This window comes from Episyrphus balteatus, chromosome 1 (genome assembly GCF_945859705.1).
Source record: "Episyrphus balteatus chromosome 1, idEpiBalt1.1, whole genome shotgun sequence".
In the NCBI taxonomy this organism is placed as follows: domain Eukaryota; kingdom Metazoa; phylum Arthropoda; class Insecta; order Diptera; family Syrphidae; genus Episyrphus; species Episyrphus balteatus.
This window is the reverse complement of record NC_079134.1, coordinates 158,612,085-158,638,492: the sequence shown is the minus strand read 5'-3', so window position 1 is coordinate 158,638,492 and position 26,408 is coordinate 158,612,085. Positions and strand designations below refer to the sequence as shown.

Genomic DNA, 26,408 nt, shown 5'->3' with positions numbered 1-26,408 from the left:
TTGTTTTTTTTTTCTTATTGGTAATAATGCTATGAGAATAATATTCATATAACAGTTTTTTTAGTAATGTCTTTCAATGATATTATTGAGAAATGAGTTATTCTGTGTCGAAATAAAATTTTAAAATGAGAAAGAAAAACACCTTAACCAAGCTTCTAATAGGTTAAAGGAACTAGACTATTCAAACAAATTTTTCCAGAAACTTTGAACAATAAAATTGAAAATTTTAAAAAAGGAAACGTGTTGTGTAAAAAATCAATGAGGTGTAAAGAAATCGGTGGATTAATAACGCTGCTGACATCGATTTGGTATGAAAAAGACCAACGACAGCTTGGGGTTTCTCATAACTAAAATCACCTGAACGTCGACTGCAAAAAATGCCATGCGTCGTCAATTTGGGAAAATTTGTAAGCCTCTCCCAAACTAACGTTAAACAAACTGTGTAGCCATCAGCTGTCAAATTTTAAACACACAACGGCTTATGGGAGTTCCAACACTAACGCAACAAAGTTTTTACATGGAAACGGTGTCGGTAGCGTTTTTAAATTTCCAAAAAAGTAATTCATCATTTTTGTAGTTAAAACGTTAGGGTTTTCAATTAGCTTTGTATTATATTTAGCTTACCCTTAACGACATAACTTTCAAAATAACTCATTTCTCAGTATAACAGTATTATATTGTTCCTACAAAAATTTAGAACCAATAGAGATCCTTTGAAGATTCTTGTACCTGTGCTTCCAGTCCTGAAAGTAATAAAAAACGAAAGGGTATATGTTAAAGAAATTGGTAGTAAAAGCAAAGAAATTAATTTAAATCTGAATATGTAGTCTATAGATACCCAAAACCCCGGTAAAACAATATTAAACTTAGGTTAAGACCCCACATGTCAAAAAGGTTTTTTTATTCTGATGAATATTAAAATCTCTCATTCCCTTGGTTTATAAAATGACAACCCTTAAGTGCCCTTTTTAATAAAACTTTTGTTACCCACTTTACACACCACATACAGTTTGTCAGTTCGTTCGTTGCGTCCATTGTCGCTGTGTCACAAAGATGTAGGGAAATTTATTAGCACAAAAAGGTCGTTTTACCATCACCGTCGGCAGTTTTAAGTTAGGGTTTGAGGAAATAAGTTTTTAAGTTGCCATGACATGCCAACATTAGGTCTTAAAAAAAAAAAAACAGGGAGCCAAACTTTTCTCCTTATACGTGTATGTCTCCAAATTTTGTTGGGTTCTTTTGTTTGTTGGCTTTGGCGTTCTATTCTTGAGGGTCCGGTCTTTTAGTCTGTCGTCTTCGTTTTTCCTATGATATCATGCATTTATGTTTCAAAAGCATGTGAATAAGGGAACAAACGGACGTAAGCATTGCGCATAATTCTTCGTCCGTGTGGCACTTTTAGGGGATGAGATCCTTTTCATTTATTTCGATTGGATACTTCACATAAAGCTTCCTTTTTTATTCCCTTAAAATACACACACACGAGATTTATACCATATATAAGACGGGTGAATTTATTATCCGACATAATTTTTCGAAAGGGCTTCGTCGAGAGTCGAGGCGGTATAAAAGTTTGGGTTAAGAGTTTGGGTTAAGAGTTTGGTTATGGCTTTATGGGGTGGTTGTAGAGATATTGTTCATACACAGAAAATTCCAAGGGTACCTACCTACATAAAGTTTATGTGTGCAGCACATAGCTGAACGTACTATACACAATACTTTTCCATTGTGTATATGAAACATCTATTGTATAGAATTATTATAATTTCGTGGTGCGATAAGAATATTTATGAGCTCTCATATATAGACTTTGTTTTATTCCGTTGTGTGTTTTGTATATTTTATATGCTCGTTTATTATACTAGCTGCAGAAGAACAAGTTGGAATTTGTGTCCCAGTTTGCTGGGTGGAAATGGGGGTTTTATGGGAATTGACATTGCATTGAATACAATAGTGGATAGAGGTTTTCTTTTTTAATTAAAAGACTGAAACTGATGTTGTTTTGATATATGAGTTTTTTCCATAAGAAAAGTTGAAAAATGCTTACATGAAAAAATCAGCAGGAGAAACACAAAGAACTAACAACTATGCCAGTTCAAATTTCTCCGACGGGAAATGCAAATAAAAATACTCCATAAACTAAAATTATATTTGAAGATGGCAATACTTCTGTCATATAAACTCAAAATTTCTGGTATGATTTCGTGTAATTTATTTTATACAGCAGTTTCGGGTTCATACATTTTTATTTCCCGACGGGAATGCAAACATATTTCAATTTTTATCGACTTCAAAGCTGCTTATATGACAGCGTCAATAAAGTGGAGCATTTTCGTGCTATGTCTTATTTTGGTATCTCTTTGGTATATCGCGCAGATTGTAGCTCTAGACTTTGTATGTTCAATCATTTGTTTATGTCAGCAAAATCGGACGTCGTTAGAGGAATTCAGAATTCTTCCGTCTAAATGCGTGGCCGTTTCATCGTCTAACGAATTCACGGGTGTAAACGTACCCTTAGATGTTTTGATTTCACTTCAAACCAAAAATAAAATCTTTGAAATAACTCGATTCTCAAATGGTATGCGTTTTATTTAAGAAGAAAGCTGACAAGTCTTTATTAGAAAACCTTACAAAACAGTATAACAGTTTAATTTATTTTTATTTCTCTTTATATTTTTTTTTATTAGCGAGAAACCTTTCTTAACTATTTTAAGGCAGTAGTACACAATCTCATAAAAAGAAAAAAACAACACGCGACTGAAGTTATACATCTCACTCACAGAAATTCACTTTTATCCAAATTTTAAAACAAAATAGGTTCACAACAAACAAAACTGTTATACAATTATGAGAACTATGTATTTTGTGCAAAGTTCCCTTTGGCATTATTTGTCGTAAAGTAGATTTTCACTCTGAACAAACCCATACATTCAGTTGTATAACAGTTATGACAGAATTTATCAGATACGAATTTTTTGTTACCTATCCCAAAGCCTAGTACGCAGAACGCTCTTAATTTTAGCTGACATTTTTCTCTCCAGCTTACTTTTGACATATGAAATTTATGGAGAGTGCTAGAATTTTTTTTATCCTAGATGTCAGAATTGACAGTTATGTTCTAAAAATAAAACTGTTGGACCTGTATTCAGAATTGTTGGTGGTTTTATAGAGATCAATGATAAAAGCGAAGGAAGTGTAAGCTATATTATTACCAAAGGAAGAAGAGAATTGATAAAATTGTGGTAAACTGTTATACTACCTATGCACAAAAAATAAAAAAATTGGGATATTAAAACTCACAATATTGCTTCTAAAAAGCCACATATATATAGCTTTATAAAAGCAACATTGTAACTAAAAAACCACTTTTTCAATTGGACAGAGATCAGTGCTAACAAAGAGCTAGGTGGTTGAGAATTGTTTCTCCACCCCTTAACCATATTCTAATAAACTCCTCTCAAAACCGTAGGAGATTGTATTAAAGTATGACACTTACCTGCCATTGTGGGATAGCTTGAGTACGCCGCCGCACTTTCCAACGCATGAGCTGTTTGCTGATCATGATGTAATCTATTCGAAGAAAAAAAATAAAAAAACCAAAATCAAAATATGCAATTAACTTAGTAACCCGCAGCCATAATATTAAATGATCATGCAAAGCAAAAAAACAAAACTCACCTCGACCCATGACCGTATTGCTGGGGCAGTCGCAGTAGGCTTCCGTATTGCGCCATATTGTGATGATAGGCATGCGCATGTGCCGCATGAGCATGCGCTGCATGTGCATAAGATCCATAATGTGCCGCATGCGGCACCCAAGGATCCGTGGTGTAACCGCCATCAGTCGAATACAAATCGCTAACCTGTAATCGATTGAAAAAAAGCAAAAAAAAAAAGATCAACTTAGTATACTTGAGTAGGTACATAACATGGCAAAGTAAAGATGTCATCGCCAAAGTGCATATAAAGATGCAAATGTACGAGTATCTTTTTGTTTTTTTGCTTTGTTTTCAAGTTAAAAAGAACAGATACAAAACATAGTATATGGGATGGGACAGGTAAAGATAGATCTTACCTGAGGATGCGTTGGTGCCGGCACAGGATGCACATAATTACTATTCCAAAACGAAGGTGGGAAGTTTCTAGCTGACATTGGACTACATGCTTCTGAAAGAGATAAAGAAATTGCAACGATAAATAAATTAAAATTAACTAGAGTGATGGAGATAGTAGCTATATAGGTAGTATTTTGTTGTTTATAATAAAGATGGAGTCAAGCTCAAGATGAAGTAAAATACAAAAAAAAAAAAAAATAAGCAGTATTTTCCTTCCTCTCATCATCCTCTCTCTTGCTTTGGTTGATGTGCTTCCAAGAGTTTTCCTCTGGATACTCTTTGAGCTGAAGAATGTCGTCGGGGTTTTCTTTGAAGTGCTGTGGTTGTTTTTTTTTTTCTGTGTTTGCCAACACAACTACTTCTGCCTATACAAACAGGTATGTACATCCATACACACGATTTGTATCTCCTCTGCAACATGAAGGCGAACACTATCTTCGAGTTATTTTCTGCAAGTTGTCTCTTGCTTTGGATTTTTTTTTTTTGTTTTTAATTTTATTTCTCATTTTTCTTCATCGCTTTATAGTTAGTTTCTTCTTTACGAGTGCGATCAGCATCATCTTTGCGTAGAATTAAATAAAAACTTCCGATGAAGATAGCTTCTTCTGGAACTGAGAAATACCTTTGGTGTTTGGTTTTGTCTTCGTCTCATACCTCTAGATTTTTTGGAGATGAGACGGCAAAAGCCAGCACTGTATATACACATGGACAACTGGTCTGTCGCAGTGGAATGCATGTGGAATCTGTTAAGCGAACTCTTTTGAGTCATTTCGAAATGTTAAAGCCGCCCGCTCAATGTCGGGAAACTATCAAAGACTTGTATAAATCAACCAATCATATTAGGTTAAATAAGTGAATTAGATATAGCTTCCAAAAGGTACACGTGGATGAAAGGCAAACAAAAATTAGCTATACCTAGCTTCTGTCTATTCCGAAGGGTTTCGATCAAACTCATTAGATTGAAGCAGCATCATTGCACTTGTGTATGAAAAGATTTTATAGTGTTGGACGAGAACATTATCTGGTGTTCACCACAAGGTAGAATAAGCTTGTTTTGTAGAATAAGATTGGTCTGTAGAAAAAGTTGCGGCCATTGGGTCTCGCCAAGTTCCTAATCAGTGCCTGACCGATTTCCTGTATCCTTCTTACTTCTTATCAACTTATTTTCCATCAATAGCTTTGGCTACTTTTTTTCGATTTTAGCCTGGATGTGTAGTTTGAGACTCACTCGACTTTCGAGTAATTAAACTTTCATCAATCAACTCACCCTTTTGTAGTAGCTTTTTGTTGTTAAATACCTATTGCTTAGAAGCGTTCTAACTTAATGTTGGACGATGTAACAAGTATTACATTTGATTCATATTGACTTAAAAATAAAAAGGGTAATTTTCCTTTTCATACCTCTCAACAGGGGTCATGATTAATGGCTTAACCCACGCTTGGCTGAAATCGCACGGCGCATGACACATAAATGTCTCACTTAACTTTACGCCATATTACATCAATTTGATTTAAATGACATAAATATCGTTAGGGCATGTTGTCATGACTCCCTCTTTTGGGTGCAATAAAAATACCAAACTTCTCCAAGAGATGGCGTATGGAGTACGGTATAGTGTTATTGCTGCGCTTGCGTGAAATTTTCGGAGAAATGTTCTTTACCGTATTCCAGATATCACGGTATCCAAAAGGAAACAAAAACAAAGAAATAAAAACATTCGCCGAAAATAGAAGGAAATTCCTTGCTCTCGCCGGGCGCATCTTACTCAAAAAGCCAAAGGGAATGGAAAAATAATACGACAACAACATTTGTTCGTTGAAATTCCAACAGCAACAGCAGCAGCGGCAGGAGTATTGAATCTATATAGGAGCAGCAGCAGCAGTAGTACCACAAGAAAATAAGTCGAATTATTTATCTTGTGTCGCATTGACAATCGTGCAGCGTGCCAGCCAGCTCTTCACAGAATGGATGAATATATATACAAAATGTGTGTGTTAGTTTTCTTGGCTTGTGGTGCTCCTCTATCCAATTGGAATGGCGAACGGTCTAAACGAACGACAACAACTGGCTGATGGTAGATGAGTGGCACTGCGTATGAGTGATAGTAAATCGAGGGGCACTTTAAATGCCACCATCAAGGAATTCCCATAAAAACTGCATAGGATCACGCAGTTGTGTGTGCCGGAGCGTGCAGGAACAGAATTTCAATTACCAAAAAATAAAATAGATAGCATAGAGATGCATATAGGTATGTTTATGTTTGTATCCTTGGCTCGAGACGACGTGATGACTGGCTCCCACCACTACTATACTGCCCCCTCTATCACCCATCCATCATCATTTTCATTGCCGAATGTTGGATGCCTTTTTCTATGGAGAACTTCTAAATCTTATTTATGCGATCGGCGCGGACTTAAAAGACCAAAGATTGGAATTCCAATGTGTGCATTCCGAAATGCGCACTCTGCATATTGCAAGTTGAATGGCGGCAAAATACATGCATTCTTTTGTAGGCTTTTGAAAAGTTTAAATTTATTTCTTAGAAATTAAATAGAAGCTTGTGGTAGCGGAAAAAGTATTTATAGTTTCTCAAATATCTTCATAACTAGATTTGGAAGCAAAAAAACATAGACTGTAAAAGGTTTTCATTTCAATTTTAATAAAAATGTTCGTCCTTCTAAGGATTCAACTGGCGCCCAACATGAGATTTTTTATTTGTTCTTTTCATGATATCAGGGAATGCCCTTCGAATTTGTTTATTACGATAAGAGGGTTATAGGACAGAAAAGGTCCATGAGGCGCAAGTAAAACAACTTTTAGACGGATCTCCAAATTCAACCCTTACGAACATACGTAATCGAAAATTTCTTCTAAGGTGGTGCGAAAATTAAAGGTTTGAAATTTGTTGCATGTGACTTGAAGTAGCAAGCTAGGCTTTAGTTTGAATGAAAATGTGGTGTCTACCCTGAACTGTTAGAACTATCTTAATTTAATTGGTAGAAGGTATTTTTATACTTCAAAAATGCATGTATTTGTCAAATACTTTGATTGCGACTGCAGAAAAGCGTTGGTTTGGGTGACCCTGTACTGTAAATTTTTGACTGTGGGGGGTCGAAATTTGTACAAGTGGAAAAATTTACTTAATCAATTGGCACAATGCCAGTCGGTAAAAACAATAGTCACCACGGTCTGACTGACAAAAGTCATGCAAGCTGCTTGTTGCATATTTTCGTCAGCAGTTAATAAAGGCCATTCTTTTGTGATCACACTCATGCTTAAGCCAAGGGTCTCAATTATGAAGAAACCTGGTGATATCACACAAAATTAGGGTGCCGTCAGCCTTTGAAATCATAATGTCAAAACTCACAATATAAAAATCACCTTATACGCTTTGTGGTGAAATAAGGAATCTCATCGCATCATAACAAATCTCACCAAAAACTTATCTCATCACATGTAAGTTCTCAAATTGATTGACTACTTCTATTCAACTTTTAACTCCATTTAAAGTTGAGTTTTGATATTAAATATGGATTTACCCTTAAGTTTGGGAAATATCAAGCCATGCACTGTGTAGTGTGGCATCAATTTATGCTCCAAAAAAACTCTATCAGTTCATTTTTCATATCACCAAAATCATCTCAAAACAAAATTAATAAATTTAAAAATAAATGTTTGAGCCAAATCAACATAAAAAGATGTTAATGTCCCTCCCATTAGCTACCTGAAACTGAACAAAAAATGTACCTATACCCGTAGAAAATAAGGTTTAGAACAAATACATTATACAGTTACACCCTATTCATGAGGTTATCTTTATTTTAGAATCAATTTCTTTTCTGTTGTGTTTGAAACCGATTTCTTTGGGTGGTCGATTCAAAAAGAATTTCTATTCCTTGGATATATTTCGTTTGTGAAGCCAAAAATACATCATGTCTAGCTCAGTTACAAATAAAATAAAAAAATTTGGTGATTTGGCGGAAAATATATGTAGATGGTAATTCGATTTTTTTTATGACAGTTATGACTGGACTTATTGAAATAACAAAAGTTTTAAAAGAAGCAACAATTGTTATTTTTTTAACATGACTAGAATACGAATATGAGCGGATTTATTGCTTTCAACCTATCTCTTTTTTTTCTAAAGCATATAAATAGACAAATCCTAAAGATTTCATTAGTGACATATTGCTTATAAAATCAAAATTCTATAATGTCAAAAAAATTTCTATGTATGTAGTAGCGTGCAGTGGTGATATTACTTCGAACGATGTCATTTTGACAAACATTGAAACCACAGATATTAAACGTCAAACCCTTTACTTTGATCGCTTCGACTTTTGTTTGTCGCTATAAAGGTGGGAAACAAGTTCGAGAAATTTTTAATTATTTCTCTTTTACAAATATTCACTCCATTTCATCATTTTTAATTCACTAACTTGCTTACTAAGTTCGCAACACTGCATCTGTCAGTATCATCAAAGTAATTACTCATCACTTTGAACTTATATAGAATACAAAGTAATATACTCAGATTTTCGTTACCCTATATATTTCTGTTTTTTGTGACGTCATTTGTATTTAAACAAAAATGTATGTAGATTCTATAGATTAAACATAATGAAAGTTTCCGATCTTGGTAGTTGTTTGTCTATGGTTGCATTTGTTGCTTTCCATAGATAGTACATTCAAGTATGTTTACATTCGATTTATAATACACGTGACGTCATCAAAATGGCGGGTGTATATTATCTTGTATTCTGTATATCTTCCTTTGAACTTTGCCAGATAAAGAAATTTCCTAATATCAATTTGAAAATATTTAATATCACTCCGAATGTAACGTAAAATTGTACGTATTAATTTATAAATAAAAACCAACTTTGTTGGCACAGTCCATCAAACGTCAAAGTCCCTGAAACCTGTGTGAAATAAAACGTGTTACGTATATCATGTGTTATTGGTTTGGTGTTGATGTCAATGATAGTGAAGTGATTTGACCGATCACAAGCAACACCATCCCGGATGCCAAAGACCAAAATAACACAAATACTACATAACATACTACATTATGTCTGTTTGTTCTTCTCTCTCACTTCTTATTTTTGATATCTTTTCTGCTAGCTGAATCAGAAACTGATGGCGTAAATAATATATCTACTACTTCTGACTACATTTAGTGTCATTCTATAAATGCGTCGTGCAATGAAAGAAATTCCAATCGGAATTTCGTCGGCAAATTCCTAGCATCTAATTAAACTTACTCTCGAATGTCTGTGCTGTGCTGCGATGTGATGTGTTCACTGCACATCGGTTGTTGTTTCTGTTTTTGGATTTATTCAAGCGAAAATCGTATTTTTAGGGGATTTTTAATTTTTTTTGTTTTTTTTTCACGCGGTGTGTGACATACCTCTTAAGTTATAACCATCAATGCGCATGTTGGTCGAAAGTCTAAATTCGAATAATTGAATGTGTATTTTTATATCAAAAGTGAACTTTAAATAAATAAATCTCTTTTTCTTGTGCGTTGTTGGTCCTCAACTTTGCCAAAACACAGTCATCAAAATGTGCGATTGAGTTTTTCAAAGCAGCACCAACACTTTGGGGGTATTTTTGTGTGCGTCAGTGGCGTAGATAGCTTTTTGCTAAGGGGGGGGATAGATCTAGTTCGCAAATTTTTTTTAAATTTTAATAATGCTTGTTTTTATTCTCTTTAAATTGGAGAAAGTTCTTTCGGTAGTTGACGTAGAAACCAGCAGTGTAGCTAATATCTTTAATAAAATATAAATACCAGGACAACTTTTTTCGGTGCAGCTTTCGAGCGCTTTCAATGAGTTCATAGAGGAAGTATTTTTCCTTCTGATCAAATATCTTTTCTGAGTTTTTAATTCTTCACACAGAGAAAAATATGACCAGGACCACCTAAATACCAACAGATTTCCTTACTGAACTGTTTTATGAAGAAACCTTATCAACAATTAATAAGGTTTTTCCATAGAGATTTCTTATTATTTTCATGTACAAAATCTTTCAAAATTTTTTGTAAAAATTTCATATTTTTTCCAACTTGGCACTAGAACAAAAATTGTGACCAATATTTCTATAGTAAGTTGGAATAGGTGATCCCGTACATGATCGTATTTTTTTTATTAAAAAAACAAAACCGACTTCCATGGATCAAAACTGGGTTTTATGGTTTTTCTAATGGTACTGAACAGGCACCAGCTTTTAAATACCTACAAAAAGAATTATCAAAATTGGTTCACTCGGTCCAAAGTTATGAGGTGAAAAACACAAAAAAATAAAGTACAGACGAATTGAATAACTCCTCCTTTTTGGAAGTCGGTAAAACAATTAGGAAATCCCGATTGTTTAAATAATATTTCCTTCTTGGATGAAAACTATAAGAAAATCTTATTGTTTTTGTTCTATTTTATGTGGTCTAGTTTTTGGTAGGTAAAACTCAACAGTTTCATTAAATTTTTTAGCTGCTTTGTCTATTTCAGACGAAGAATCCTTAGAAAGAACCGGAAACCCTTCTAATTCGTTTTCATGGTTTGTACATTTTTCTCCAAGGCCCATTACATAGAAATCGAGAAAAAGATTGAAAACAGTAACACGAAAATATTCTTTACTGTACTTTGAACCGAAGGGTTCGAACGATATTTTTGTCGCTTCACTATTCTCTTATGTTTAACGCCAATGTCAAGGATTTCAGCTAATTTTTCCCATATACAAAAAACTTTCGAAAATGAGTTGTCTTCTGCCCGTTTAATTTTTAGTTGATCCCTTAAATCTTTAGCGAGCTCCATTGCTTGGACCAAGTCTAAATTCACTCTTTGAAACACCGACTTAATGGCAACGAAAGTTGGTAAACCATATTTATAACCTTTAAGCTAATCAAGAACTCGAAATCCATAGCGTTTTTTTCAAAGTGCACTTCTTCAACTTATTTATTCATGACTGTTTATACTGCACAATTATCGATCCCAATGGGGGGGGATATATCCCCCTGATCCCCCCCCTATCTACGCCACTGGTGTGCGTTGATTTTGTTTCTGTTCTGCGTTTGACCTTGGCAATTGTTCACTAAACTGATTGAATATTTACTTCGAATTTTCGAACTTTTTCTTCATCCACGTTCCAGTTGTTAGTATGCAAATGTCCTCATTCTCTCCAAAATTTCACGCGTATCTTACGATGTTTTGGAATTTGTAATTACTCAATTGTAATTTCGTGTAGTGTAAATCTACTTGAACGAGAAGCAGGTCCTCTTTCGGACATTTTTGGAATACAAAGTGGCACTCACTGACATTGCCTAAACTAGTTCTGTCAGAAACCACGAATGTGGTGATTAGGATTTATGATCCAAGTTTAAGGAGATTTTTATGGCTCAATAATTGTAAAATGGTTTAATTTAGGTGTTGCCTTGAAAATTATTCCCAAAGATTTTGACCAAATAATAATATAACTATGGGAAAGCCATGTTTTGAGAGCCAATAGCAGTTAGCTTATTTTATCGGTAGATACTTTAACATCCCTGCAAAAGATTGCAAACAAAATTTAAGTCAAAATTGCACGCAGCCCGATGTATTTTTGCTTTCTTATTCTGCAAATGTTTTTTTGGCGTAACCGATTAATTAATTATCATTTAAGTCAAATGATTCAAAGACTTCCATAAACTTAATGATAAAAAAAACTCGGCTTCTGTACTGTTAGATACTACCGCAAGACGACGACACAGCCACCACACCGCCTCTACCGTCAGTGTCTCCCAAACAATAATTTATCGAGCCGACCATCTAAATTTATGAACGCTGCGCATCGCACACAAAGTGTCAGTTTTATTTTCGAAAATGTGTGTGTGATTCTTCCATAAGACTCCAGAGACAGTAGAGAAACGGCCCAACGCTTTCCTAAATCATTCAGAGTCAATCAAATGAGGCCATTCGCTGAATTAATGCCTTTAACTCCAATATTCCGTTCATTGCGTGATAAATCAGAAGGGGTGTGTGAGAGGTGCACATTTTATGTTTGTCTAGTTATCGCCTAGTTGTACATGATGTGTGATCTGACAACTCAGCCGCAACCATCATGGGACTTCTTTTATACGTAAATTGAGTGCTAAACACCCAACAGTCTTCATTCTCATTAAGCGAACTAATTATTTTATTAATCATAATGTGTGCGCACTCTTGGTGCTTGTCCTTTGGTGTGATGGGGCTGATGGGTCCCCTTTTTCTTCTTATGGCAAATCTAACATTTTAATTTATTGTTGAAGTCTCTTTTTGACATATCAAAAGCATGTCAAATTATTTTCCCGTGTGTGGCATTTGTAGGGCGCAAAAACGTTCAGGGCTCGTTGTTGATTCTCAGAATTATTTATCTTTATATGAAATAAATCCCTGCACCTCTTTTTTTGTGATATACATTATATTTTTCTTTGTGGATAATGAGGAGAATTTTATTTTCGGTATCACATCGTCGCAATGACAGGTAGACATGACAGCCATACTTGTGATGTTGTTACACATCTGTCAAAGGCATATTATGCTGTCAGATCGTTGTTCATACAAGACGTGTTTGCATTGAGTCGAAACAAGTGTAAAAATATAAATATAGATATCAGTATAGAGATATCTACAATCTACATATAAGATATTTTTAATTGCTGATGGTGCGGTTGAAAGAATTTCTTTGGCACTCGTTGGAACTTTAATTGAAATGTTTTGCAAATTTTTATATGAAAAAATGATGGGTTTATAATGAAATGACATGAATGTTTATAGAGCGAGAATATTTTTATTGGCTTACCTTTACTTTCTTTGTTACTAAAATTAAGTGCTCTAGAAAAGTGCTCGTCGACAACGCTTGCCGTGTCGCCGGAGTAATTTGTGAAGACAACGCAGGATGCTGAAATGTATTGTGCTCTCGATTGATGACCTTGACTGCTCGCACTGTCTAGGGGATGATCTTTTGAGCTGGATTGATGGCGAGGAGAATCGGGACCGGATGAACATGAGGAATCATTGTGATGTGCTCCGACTAGTCTACCTGGAAAATAAAGACAAAATACTCGTACAATTTTATATTTTAATGTGAGTGCCAGAAGCAGATATTAAGGGGTTAGAAACTTGCAAGGTGGTAGCCAGAGCCGCTTGGACTTATTGTTATATATTGAACTAAAATCCGTGTAGGAGAGTAGATAAAAATAGAAACCTTGTACTATCCACATTCCATTTCAGTTTTTCTTAAGTGAGGTGCGCTAAATGAATTTTGGTGCTCTTGCTCACTAAGCACCTAACTTATTTAAGCCAGAACAAATGTTGATTTTGTTCGAACACGCACGTTGGCTTCTATAGGTTTTAATTCTCCCGTAACATTTATTACACGAGTCATAACTAGCTGGCCGCGAATTAAGGAAGCCATTTCTGCGAGCCCCGTGAGAACACTTACTTAAGGTGGCGCTCACACTCCAGGATCGATCTTGACCTCAGCCAACAAGCCCCCAGCCAGCTCTGTCTCAAGCTAGCTGTCTCCAGTTGTGCACATCAAGTTGGTTGAGGTTATTCTCCAACTGAGCATGCCACCTAAGATGAGGTCTTTCATTTTTCTCATCGGGGCTGGATACAACTCGACGCACCATCCCAAGCGTCGGCACTCATTTATACGCTCTACATGACACAGCCATCTTATGCTCTGAATTTTCAGCTTTCTGACCTGGTCGATGTCGCTGTACCGGCGTTTAAATACTAAAAATCTCTAAATGTGTTATAATGATAATATAATGCCCTGTAAATTATCTTTAAGAGTATGTCAACTCAACCATATCCATTAGAGTCCCATAACCCACTTTTTGCTCTCTTTTGCTTTCCCGACAATCTTTAAATGTCATGCTTCATCAAAATCTTGAGTTCTTTTCAAAATCACAAATAAAATCATAATTAATCATGAAAATGATTAATCGAAACTAAACAAAACGCTGAAAACGAAAACAAATAATAGTAATTCCGCGCATTTTCAAATAAAATTCCTTATAATTCTTTTAAAGATATGACATCACAAAAAAAAAAACAACCGAAGATCTTCCATCAGATTCGTTCAGTTTGTCTATATATACAACAAAAACATTTTAATGCTTTGTTTGGAAAAGTTAATGACACAAAAACATCTTAAAAATGTGCAAATTAATTAGTCGCGGAAAGCATTTTCGGTATTTGAATAGACTTCACACTACAACGCAACGTAAGCTTCAGACATTTGTTTATAGGGACAGCTTCTGTTTTCAAGAAAGTCTCATTTGTTTGTTGCTGTGGAATGGGATAGAAAGAGATAGACAATGAAAGATACGATGGCCGGTTGATGCAAATTTGATTCGGTTTATTGGCACATTAATAAAACAAAAACAAAACATAAATATACAAAACAAACAGCACCAGAAAGCGAGCAGACATTTTTCGCATTGAAAGAGTTCCTGGATCAGTATACAGTAGTCACCCACCTATACTACAATCGCTATGCTGCTACAGCAGATGGAATCTAAAATATGTCAACGATTCCGAATGATAAATTCTTGACATTTTTTTATGTGAATTTTTATTAACATTTTTTTCACGCGCTCATTCGCATAGGTCGATAGTTTGTTGTTGTTTTAAACTTTTTTTTTGCAAAGGAACGCAGGCGGTTGACATTTATACACCTGAGTGGGCATAGTTTACACGCGCGCCTTCATTGTTGAAAGCCACATCTTTATGTCATTTGACATATGAGAGAGTAAAGGTAATAAAAACATTGAGGGAGACTTGTACAAAACTTGACGACACCAAATATAACAACAAATAAAAGAAAATAAATAATGAAACCGTGAATAATTTAGTAATTCATTGGAGGGTTGAGCTCTAGTATAATATTTAGTTTTTTTATATGACAGCTCCACATTTGTAATCAATTTTCAGTGGCAACAAACGATGACAGCTTATAAATTTGCAAATCAACCAACGACTGACTTCCGTTGACATGTTCACATGAAAGGGTTACGTTTATTTCTTTTTGTTTTTACATCGCGTTGCAAAGTGAGTGTAGGAAGGTGCAAGCTTATCTTGAAATGTTATGAACTTATCGCTTTTGTATTCAATGCCAACAATAATTCTTGGTGTTCGGAATGATGAATTTATGATAGACAAGTATGAGACAACATTTTTTATTAAGCATTGAAATTTAAAAACGTTTAATATTTTTGTTCTACATATGTTTTGTGTATTGTGTTTTCGCTTGACTGAGCAATACAGTAAAACTGTTAAGTTTTTTTTTGATAATTGAAGTTACAAGACTGCTATCTGTTAGCTAACAACCTTCTAAGATTGAACGAGTTTGTTAAAAAGGTAAGACAGTAAGCTTACTAGTGACTTAAGTTTAAAGATTGATTACGAATCATTAGACAAACACGCAATGGTGTGTTCTTTTTGACACTTCCGTTACCCATTCCGGTATACTGTCAAGTGGTTTAGTAGACTCAAAAGTCTTCTCAGCTTTCGTAATGTTCACTATTATTAGTATGATTAATGAATATGTTTATCATTGACATCTATAAAGCACTGGATAGTGGATTTCTATGAAGTATAACAGTTTTTTAGTCAAATTGAAAGTGACATTGCACTTTCCGTCCGACCTTTTTTTTCATTCTTTTTGCACAGAAAACAATAGAAAGTACATTTTGAGCTGACCTTAGATGACATTACAAAAAAAAAAAAAATCAATTTCGCTGAGCTTTCAAAATCAAATAAAGTAACAAAAAGACTTTTAGCAAATGTACAAATGTAAAAATATTTTTTTTTTTTTAACTAGCTCAAATGATTTCTGAAATTATTGTTTTAAACAAAAATCTAAGCTTTTTGAATCATTTTTTAAATTTTGCATTGAAGGATCTATGCGGTGTGCAGGCATTGCGCCATATTGGGATTGAGAAGGTTAACTGAAGTCTGACCACCATCTAGTAGAAAGAGTGGGCCATTTCTGATCATGTAAGACAAGCATTAATTTTTTTTTTCGAAAAATGAATGAATAAAACCATGAATTTCCGTTCAAACTCTTATAACTCAATTATAAATTCTGCTTCTTTAAAGCTTAACAGAAGGAACAGAAGCATCTGTTAGGCCTTATACAAGCAAATTAAAATACAAAAATATTTTAAGTAAATTACCTTCATTATCACTCCGCGTCGTCGCGAGATCCTCCTCTTTGGTTAATGTTCTACTATGTATTGAATTACTACTTCCTATTGGTAACGCTGATAAACTAGAGTTGGTATTCGCATGTTGCGCTGCTGCAGCCGCTACCGCTGCTGCATTTGCACTAACAGAAGGCGGGAGAATTGGGCTACATGGCGAATGAGAACTGCCTGATGCACTGGAAGATGCCAATGGTACTCCCGATGCTGAGTATAAATCTTGATTAAACTGAAAAAAAAAAAAACAAAAATAATTTAAATGGTTTACATTTTACTATTTATTAATTTGCTATTTTAAATTATAAACAGATATATATATTTATACTAAGGGTCTTGCTTGATTAACAACAGACTACGCTCATTTAATAAAAAAATGTCACTATTAGAATGATTTAAGGTAAGCCTCTCCGCTAGTTTGCATTGTTATATTTTTAATTTTATTTATTTATTTTTACTACCTGAGCTGAACCAAACTGTTATAACTTTAACTTTAAAGCAAATACTCTCTATCTTCAACAACATTGCATATCATGATTATAAAGCAAATTTTCTTCGAAAACTACCTCATCATGCAACCAAAAATGTAAAGATTTAATTAGTGGTTTCTCGAAATACAAACGAGGGGTGTTTTTATGAGATCACAATTTTCCTGGTTCATTTAGAAAGGCAAAACTTCTCTTTTCAAATAAGCGCGCCGCATATTATCTGCTATTATATCCTTTTATTTTTCCATTAGGGATTTTCAGCTGCGGTGTCATATAATACGAACCACCGCCGCCGCCGCCAAACTCACTTTGACTTTTGTACAAAACGTCTTAACTCCCGACATGTCATCATAAATCAAGTGAATTTTCGTTGCGCATTGCTGCCACAATGACACAACTGTTAACCCTATACAACACTTTGGGAACACATTTGGGGGCGACTTAATGAGTGTGTGAGGGGCATTAACATTTTAGTATTAAAACACAAAATGCATAGTATAAATTCGATAAAAATAAAACACAACCTGGCGCCAATTGTACTATGTGACAAACACGTGGTGGCAGAGTTAAAATTGAGCATAAACTACTCGTCTATATCTGTGTTTGTAAGCCTATGGAAGGTAACCTGGGAATGCTCTTAAAAACAAAAGAAACAAAAATTAATACCTAACCGAAAAGTTATTGGCTATAAATTTTAAAATACATCATCCTAAAGGGGAACACATAAGGGCCATTATTTTAACACTTTTTATCGGCTGTGTATCGACCCTAATCGGTAGCACACATTAACCGCTGCGGCGCATATAATAGCACTAATGTGATGACTAAATATTATAACCTTAAAGCACTTCAGATTTGATAAAAGTGGAAATAATAGGTGATAATTGTGGTGTGATGTATTTTTTCTGATTTATAAAAGAGCATCGTTTAAGGAATGTCATCAAAATGAATATGGTAAATATTTGATTTGACAGTTGAAGATATGTTAGCATTAGTTTTTTACAAATGCTCCTTCATATTTATGATTGTGGAGCTCTACGCATTTTTAATGTTGTTTAAAGGACGTGTGTAAATTGCGTTAAAATTTGGGTTAAAATTTTATCCTGCAGAATAAGTTTTTCCCCATTTTATTAACCACGAAAGTGTCAAACTTTAACCAAGGGTGACAGGGTATTAGGGTCAAAAAGAAGAAAAGATGTAAAATCAGCAACGGAACTTCGACTTTGGTTTTTCGTTAAAACTTTGGTGCTGAGTTTTACGGAATTATATTTAAAGGAAGTTCGAATATTTCAATCTTTTCTGAACCTTCCACTCTCTTGAGTTTCAGTTAAAGTCAAAAATGGAAACAAACGCACCGGATATCTCCAGACTACCTATCTCATTGAAGGTACTATACAAATCTACATCTAAAATTGAACTCCAATTTATCGAATTATAGAGGAAGTCATACAAAATGGCATGTCACCTATTATCTTTAAAAAAAAACAAAAAACTTTTTATCTACACTCAATTACACTTGCAAAAGATAATGGAAAGGTCCTTCAATAAAAACTCGTCACAAGTTTAGTTGTTTTGCGATTACGCACATTCTCCCTTTCTTTGTGTTTGTTTGTCTTTTGTAATGAAGTAGCAAAATTTTCCAGATGGGCCACTGTTTGCTAACAAAGATGTGGCCATTTTTATACTTAGGTAGGCAGTTATGTATATAGCTTGATGAATTTTGCCTTTCTTTTAAGAACATTGCGCAGAAGTTCCCATGGAACAACCGAACAGAAACACTAACTGAAAAACAACAAAACTAAAAATACAAAAACAAAAACAAACAATCCCAGTTTAAAAAGTCGTCCAAAGGGTCGCTCCTTCACAGACTCTGAGCCAAAAGAACAGGAACATCACCGGCTGGCGGCCGAGCACAAAAGCATTCCAACTGTCTTAACGCCCAATTATACAAGGCCGCGGCACTAAAACAAAATTGGTCTTTTATGTATGGTCGTCTTCTATACATATCAGAGAGTGGATAAAACTATATCCACACCGCGATATGACCATATAGAGGAGGGAAGCTAAAAAGGTTCGCAACGCAAATAAGAGCGGTTGTGACTTGTGAACAAAAAAAAAATGAGTATGGCAAATATATGGGGAGGGGAATAGCACACACAAAAATTTGCCAATGCTGAGTGAGAGGAAAATCAAGCCAACAGGGCCGCATTTTAGATGAAAGAAATAGGTAAAAGTTTATACAAAAAAGAAAGATTATTTTTTCGACAAACATAATGTATATAAACTTAGCTATAACCAACCCTTTTAAACCGAATGAAAATCTATAATCTTGGTTATATGCGAAAACAAACTTATAATAGTACATTATTTTGTTGGGTATAACAGTTTAAGGATATAGGATTCTTATATAAAGATTGATTTAAATTGAAGTGGTGTTATAATCAGTATTATATCTTTCTTTATTTCCGAAAAAGTGAGATGCTATTTGGTGCAATTAAATTTTTTGTATAACTGTACAACAATGTAGGGTGATATGGCATTTTCTGAATTACAATTAATGTCATTTGTAAATGAGTGCGAGAACCTTCTTTACGTTGACGATTTACTCACATAACTACAAACCCATCTCTTCAACGATAGATGCCTGGAAAGTCGAAGCACATGCGGAAACTGTATGAATTCTACAGTAAATGGGGACTCCGAATCAATTCATTGTGCCTCCTGCCGACTTTTTACAAGTCAATTTTTGTAATGCGGCAAAGTTTTTAAGCGCAAGCCAACTCGGGCGGATGTTAGTCGCAGCCTGCAGGTGACTAAAGTGAAAGTCTCTATAGTAAAGTCGACTTTAGCCGTGCATATTGTGCGGCTTAAATTGTCTCAAAGCTGTCATTAGACGAGCAGGAGGACGACGTAGTCAGCCAATTGAAAACTAAAAAAGCACCAATTTGACACTTTCAGATGGAACGGAATCGGGTCGTATCATCCGAAGATAACCTTGTAGGCATACTTGTAAAACTAAAAAAGTGTGGAGAAGATTTGGCGAGATTTGCTGTCAACCCGCGAATCTTCAGGGGTGAAATATGCGTTACAACACGTCACCATGCCTGGGCTTGCGTTGAGTACCCAAAGATAGTTGGCTGATTTCCTCGAACAACATGCGGCGCCAATAAGCCCTAGAATTGGTCCACAGTTTATTCTAAGTGTCAGAATATCTTCAAGACGTTGGTGAAGAAACATTTGAATTATTTTAATAACAATGGAAAAAAATGTTCTAACCTTTTTTATTCCAGAGTGAATATTACCCAAAAATGGAGTTATTTTAGCATAAAATTTATGATGGCTTATCACGGGCGAAGCTATAACGGTAAAAATTGACTCACATTATAAGGAACTGAATCCGGTGAGGACAAACATCAATAGTCACAGAAAAGAAAAACGGTGTTGGCAGCCTTTTCTGTTTGCAATACTTAAATCGATGTATCTATTATAACTCTGAGCAGTGGAAGGATTTTTTTTATTTTCGCCGTTACTGGTTTGGGAGAGCCTGAGAGTGTCTTTAAAATTTCTCATTTAAAGCGCCTTTTCATTTGTCTATAAGTTCGGACCTGTCTTTGAGGTCTCACTATGGGATTTGTTAGGGCAGTAGTAGTAGTTGTCGTCGCGCGAGGACGACTATATAATCATTCCAAGATGAAAAGGTTATAAGAAAAAAAAAAAAAAACGTTAACTTTCTGGGATCCACAATCTCGGTCGTTAGGTTACTCATCGTGTTTTCGGTAATTTATAGTAAATCCCTGGCCTGTGTCTGATTTGAGCTTCAAGATCGAAAATTTGTATATCGAACGCAACTAACCGGTGATCAGATAGGGATAATCGCCAAACACGATCCCTGTCATCCACGTTCTGTTGTGTATGCGCATCCCTTTTGTGGGTCGAGGAGTGTGCGAGTGCAGTATGCTGACTTTGAGAGTAGATATCGAAAGACTACGACCAAGAAGACGATACCAACGCAACGCGACGGTCCCTTTTGCGGTGATTTATTTTATGTGACTTAGTTCGCACATTGGTTGCTTCTCGATTCGTGAAAACTTCTTCGACGACAAACATGAAGTTCTTTTCCCAAAAAATCGATTCACCTAATAATTTTACCTAAACTTTGGTCTTCACCCAGGGCAGTCAGCAGCCGTGTTCATGCATAAAGGAACACATTTTCGATTCACTCTTCACATGCAAAATGGCAGCGGAAGAGGAAGGATCGGGAATCACTACTATAAATGGCCGAGACGATGACGATCGTCTTGTGTCCGTGTCTTTTGGTCGCTTGTAGAATAACATGTGAATGCTAATGAACTTAATCGGAGTTGTACTCGGCGGTGTTTTACCGGCAATTGACCGCTTTTGATGGTTTTTGTATTGCCTTTTTGTGTGTGTGTTTTCATTTTATCACACAAATAATCGACATCATGGGGAGTGTGGGAAAAACCTGGGGACAAACCAAAAGAACGATCAATTTTAAACTGCGATGTCACTCGTTTTTTGCGGTAGAAGAGATGTAGAGTTTTTATTTTAGCAATGGATAAAATCGATTTGGCAGTTTTTTTCATAGATAAGTTAGCTTTGATACAGATGGGTATATTTTTGTAAAATTTATATTCAAAGCAGGAATTGATTTTATCTTTACCTATTCTGGGAAACAAGCAATTCACTATTTGATATATTTTTCACAGAATATAGTTTTGACTTGTTTAATTTAGCATAGTTCGGAAGTTTATTAAAGGACATTATGACTGTAACATCGTTCGGTACACTTGAAGAACTTGACTTCTTACTATACTAAATTTTGAATTTTTTTCTCACATTCAAAGCATTTTCAAGCATCAAGAGCGTGTTTCAGACGTAGGTCGGATTATTTAAATGATTGGCTGGTAATATGAATTTAACGCGATGTTTTAATCATTCGTTCAAATTCTTTGTAGGACATTTTTTTCTTTTGTTGTTTTCTTTCGCCAAAACCGTATTTAACCATTCCACAAAGAATTAAGGTCACAAGTCAAAACTCTAATTGGGCTTTTCTGAGCAGTTCCTCTAGAGCCCGTCATTTTTTCTTCTCCTTACATTCGTTTCAAATCAAGGTACTTGCACGGAGAAAAATGATCGGTTAAAAACAACGTAAAACTCGTGTAAAATTAACAGAGAAGATTGTTATTATAGCACCTGCAAACTAAATTAAATTTACACGAGTCGGCTCGGTTATTAAAAATTGTTTAATCTTACCCACTTTCTCTCTTAACTTAACCGAGGTGACTACGTTGATTTTAGCAACGAGAATTACGTATTTTTTAACCAAGACTAAGTTATATTTAACACATTTTATTTAACCCACTCCTCGGTAGGTCCATTATTTTCCTGCGTGTAATGGTATAACTTTTCCATACAACTTACGTGAAGCCATAAAAATGTATATGGCACATCATTCGGTTGTGGCAATTGGCGATTAGAGCACATACTACTAGCGCCGTAGTTTCAACTTTTGAACTAATTTTAACAGGAGGGATGTTTACATTTTGTATTTCTAAAAATGGTGTCCATGTCAAAAGTCCTAACAAAAAAAAAAGTAAAATGACGGATGCTAGCTCCTTCCATCCTGTTAATTTTAGTTTTTGTTTCGACCACCGGTAGCGCATTTCAAATTTACCAATTGACAATGTGAATGGTATTAACTGTTCAGTATGCTTATTTCTTAAAATATAACATAGTGATTTACAAAGTAGACGTGTTTTCGAGAGAATTATTTTTTTTAATTTTTTACCATGATGACTCACTATCTAAGTGAAGGAAAGGGAGACGTCAAAAAAGATTCACATAATCTCGATCTATAGCTATTCAGCCGGATGATTTTTGTTTAATTTTTTCGAAAAGATTCAATCCTCAAGTGCTAACGTGTAAGAGAACGAGTGCTGATGCAAGTTATTTTGTAGCTCCTACTAATTTGTTCAATCGCAAGTAAAAACAAATAGATATCTTACTTTACAAACGTCATTCGGAAATAAAATTTTCAAAACAAATTGTAGTGCCAACGGAAATAAGACGGCCTGGGGTGGAATTACGGCACACGATTACGATCATACGTTAACGTTTTCACTATTTCTGTCTCTATTTAATTATTAGAAAACGATAGGGACACATAGCAACCATTCGTTAACGAACGTATGCCGTAATTCGACCCCTGGTTTTGAAGCTTGTATTTTCAATTTAGAAGAAGATACATGCATAAAATAAATATTTAAACGAATCCAGTACAAATCGAATTAAAACAAATATAAAAGGTTGAGTACCATTATTTAAAAAAAAACATCAATTTTTCACTTTGATTTTACCTTGTTTTTTTTTCTGTGTACACCCGGTATTTTTAAACCTCACACTTAGTATAAATCGAATGTGAACACCGCTTTAAAGATAAAAGGCAGTCACTTTAATGTTTTATCTAAGGAAAACAAATGTCTTTCGTTGTGTGTTGTATTTTTTGTTGCTTTCCATAGATAACACATTGAAGTATGCCTACCTATAATCTGTAAGGCGGTGTTCACATTTGATTTATAATACACGTGACATCACCAAAATGGCACGTTCCCTTCAAGCAAGAAAACGGAGTTCAGAAAAGACACTCCGACCTCCGACCGAGAAAAGCAGGGTTGCACTCACACACTTGCAACTTTTTGTGTATGAACACAAAGTCGAAGGAGAATCATGGTGAAAAAGTGAGAAAAGGAAAACGAACGTAGGAAAGACAAAGACAACAAGACAAGGTATAATGCGTCATTTTGTTATTATTTTTCGTTTGTTGCAGTATCTCGTCGGTGGTCGGGTCGTGCGTCGTGCCTCGTTCTAAAACTAAATACATTGTTTTATTAATATGGAAAATTTTATTTCAAAAAAAGGTATGAATTGCTTAACGTGCTTCTGCGATTTTATAATTAATAATAATTCATCATTTTGTTGTTTTTCAAGGAGTTCAATAATGAGACGCTAGCTGAGAATTTTCACCCTAACCTAAACTTCCCACAACGCACAACAGCTACAATATTCTTCAATGATGCAAATTCTTCAGCAGCTGTATCAACGAATACAATAAAATAAAATTTTGTGTTAAAAAAAAACAATACTGAGCCGAAGTCGGACTCAGCTCCGCCTGAGGTGGAGCGGATGCGGACCGAGGTCGGACTTGTTTGCTTGAAGGGTTAAATCTGTTCTAAATCGTTTAACTACCGTTATTTGACATCTCAATAATTTTGCCCCAAACCGTACAAATACCTCTAAAATTATGCTTTAAAACATACATACATACACAAACACCCTAGTCCAGACCTGGGGTCAAACTACGGCATACGTTCGTTAACGTTTTCACTATTGCTCTCTCTATTTAATCAGAAGAAAATGATAGAGACATATAGCGTCAATACGTTAACGAACGTATGCCGTAGTTCGACCCCTGAATTTTTTCATTACTCAGTTTTTGAGTGTCTCTCATAAAACTTGTGTTTTACGAAAATTTTTAGCTTAGCAAAAATATGTCGTTTTGAATGATGTTATGGTACGATATGACAATTTATAATTTGACATTTATTTATTTGACGGATTTTACCACAGGAAGTTTGTTCTGCATTTACGAAAAAGGGCCAATAGGATAGGTACTTGAAGGCCGTGTTGTATCAGAGATATGGGTGTAGAAATAGGGTTACCACGCTGTGTAAATAATTTATAGATTGTAGGTTCATGCCAAAGAATTAGCTTGAAAAAATTTGTGTAACATCCATAGCTAACTATCTTGTCATAATTAAAGAAAACTTTAAAGTACCTTCAACCAACCATCTTTAAATGCTGTTAAAGATACCACGAATCATAATTTATTCAAAACTCAAAACACAATAAAAAAATCTAATTGCACATTGTAATTATCTGGAAATACCCATACCTATTCCAAAAAAAAAAATACGAATTGAAAAAAAAAATATATGAGAAATTCTCTCTAAGTAAATATTTTCCAATTAATTACCGCGCCAAGTAGGTACCATGGCCACCATGACACTGCTATGGAAGAGTATCTCTATACCCATCACTGCTTACGGCTTACCTACCTACTCTGCAAGTGCATAAATTAAGTACATTCGTTGTTATAGAGATGTACACAGCTATAATATACGAGTTTTATTAAAACGCCAAGCCCCTATTAACATAATTACGCTTCTACCTCAACTCCAAGTGGTGAAGAGGCTTTATAGCTCCTTCATCACAATGGCGAGATACACGTATACAAAAAAAAACATTGCAAACAACCAGTTATTAAATACCGGCTCTGTGTTGCATCTTTAATCAGCATAATTTCCAACCTCAACAGCATTTACATTTCTCTATAAAACAACTGGCTTTTCCTATACATACATTTCAATGCAAAGTATCATTGGGATTCATTCAAATTATATATTGCAAATTAAAATGCACTTTAATTAATTAAAATAAATACACGATATCTAATAAAAAAATATGAATGCATAATTAAAACTTACCCTCTCATATTGATAAAATGATCTACTAGGTCCAGCACGGCCATATAGATATGGATAATAAGCACCGTACATAACTTCTGGGCAGGATACTGCCATTTCGATGTATCCAAACCTCGAACCACAAACGACACCGCCTACCGCTAAATCTGTCAAAAATTTGACGTGAAGCACGAAAGTAACGAGTAAAACAAATAAATACTCGTTCTTTTTTTTCCCACTTTATTTCACTGAACTCATTCGTTTTACACAGAACAATTTTAATTCACAACTGAATGGGTGCAAAAAAATAACGAATTTTTAATTATTCAACACCACGAAACAAAATCACAGGGTGTATCCATTCGACATGATTTAATTTTTTTTTTTGTTTTTCTGTTATTTTTTTTTTTTTTTTAATTTTTCCAGCACGAAAGCCGCACGAATTCCTCACGATATCGAAAAAAATTTACATATTAACGCTTTATTGGTGAATTTTTTATTATTGTAACTATCCTGTCGAAGGTTGATGTATGCATTTGTTCAGTTTGCACGGCTCGTCTCCTCCGCTGCAGCTCCCTGTGATTGGATACCGAAAAAAAACAAGGCAAAATAAAAATATATATAAAAGAAATATTTCTCTCATTAAAGAATGACAGGTTGTGTTGTGGTGTATTTGCTGAATGAAAGAGCCAGAAGGTGCACCATGGAAACGTTTATCTTCTGTCATCGCGGTGCAGTGCGCACCTTGTTCAGAATTGCATTATTAACAATTTTAGCTCAGGAAGGTTTAAAGTAGGTATATACACTGCATAGAGATATAGATATAGAGATATCATGTTGTTTCTACCGGTTAACCGGTCCAGCAGTGCAGTGGAAGTAGCAACTGCTGGCCAAAACAAATAGTGTGTTTTGTCTTTTTTTTTTTTGTATCTTTTGCTGTTGTTCTTTTTTTTTCTGAATGACACACAAAGTGAGTGTTGTCTATGATACATCCGTTCAAATGACAGCCAGTACCCTGTACAGCAGCGCAGCGGTGCA

The 26,408-nt window shown here is 34.9% G+C and overlaps 1 protein-coding gene across 1 annotated transcript; it reads right to left on the bottom strand.

The window, feature by feature from the left end:
• On the bottom strand, nt 1–26,033 carry LOC129905127 (protein vestigial). The gene is made up of 7 exons (XM_055980517.1): nt 25,392–26,033; nt 16,316–16,571; nt 12,931–13,170; nt 4,076–4,167; nt 3,679–3,863; nt 3,497–3,570; nt 1–743 (listed from the first exon to the last, which is right to left on the bottom strand). Exons 1-7 carry the CDS (start codon nt 25,485–25,487, stop codon nt 694–696), a joined length of 993 nt encoding a protein of 330 aa, XP_055836492.1. The 5' UTR covers nt 25,488–26,033; the 3' UTR covers nt 1–693.
• Between the last annotated feature and the right edge of the window lie 375 nt (nt 26,034–26,408).

Excerpts from the sequence above, each read along its gene's own strand:
- LOC129905127 (XM_055980517.1), bottom strand. The coding sequence starts at position 25,487 with ATGGCAGTATCCTGCCCAGAAGTTATGTACGGTGCTTATTATCCATAT. Across the intron at positions 16,572-25,391 it reads CATTTTATCAATATGAGAGG|TTTAATCAAGATTTATACTC; the intron begins GTAAGTTTTAAT and ends TTTTTTTTTCAG. Across the intron at positions 4,168-12,930 it reads TAGTAACAAAGAAAGTAAAG|AAGCATGTAGTCCAATGTCA; the intron begins GTAAGCCAATAA and ends TATCTCTTTCAG.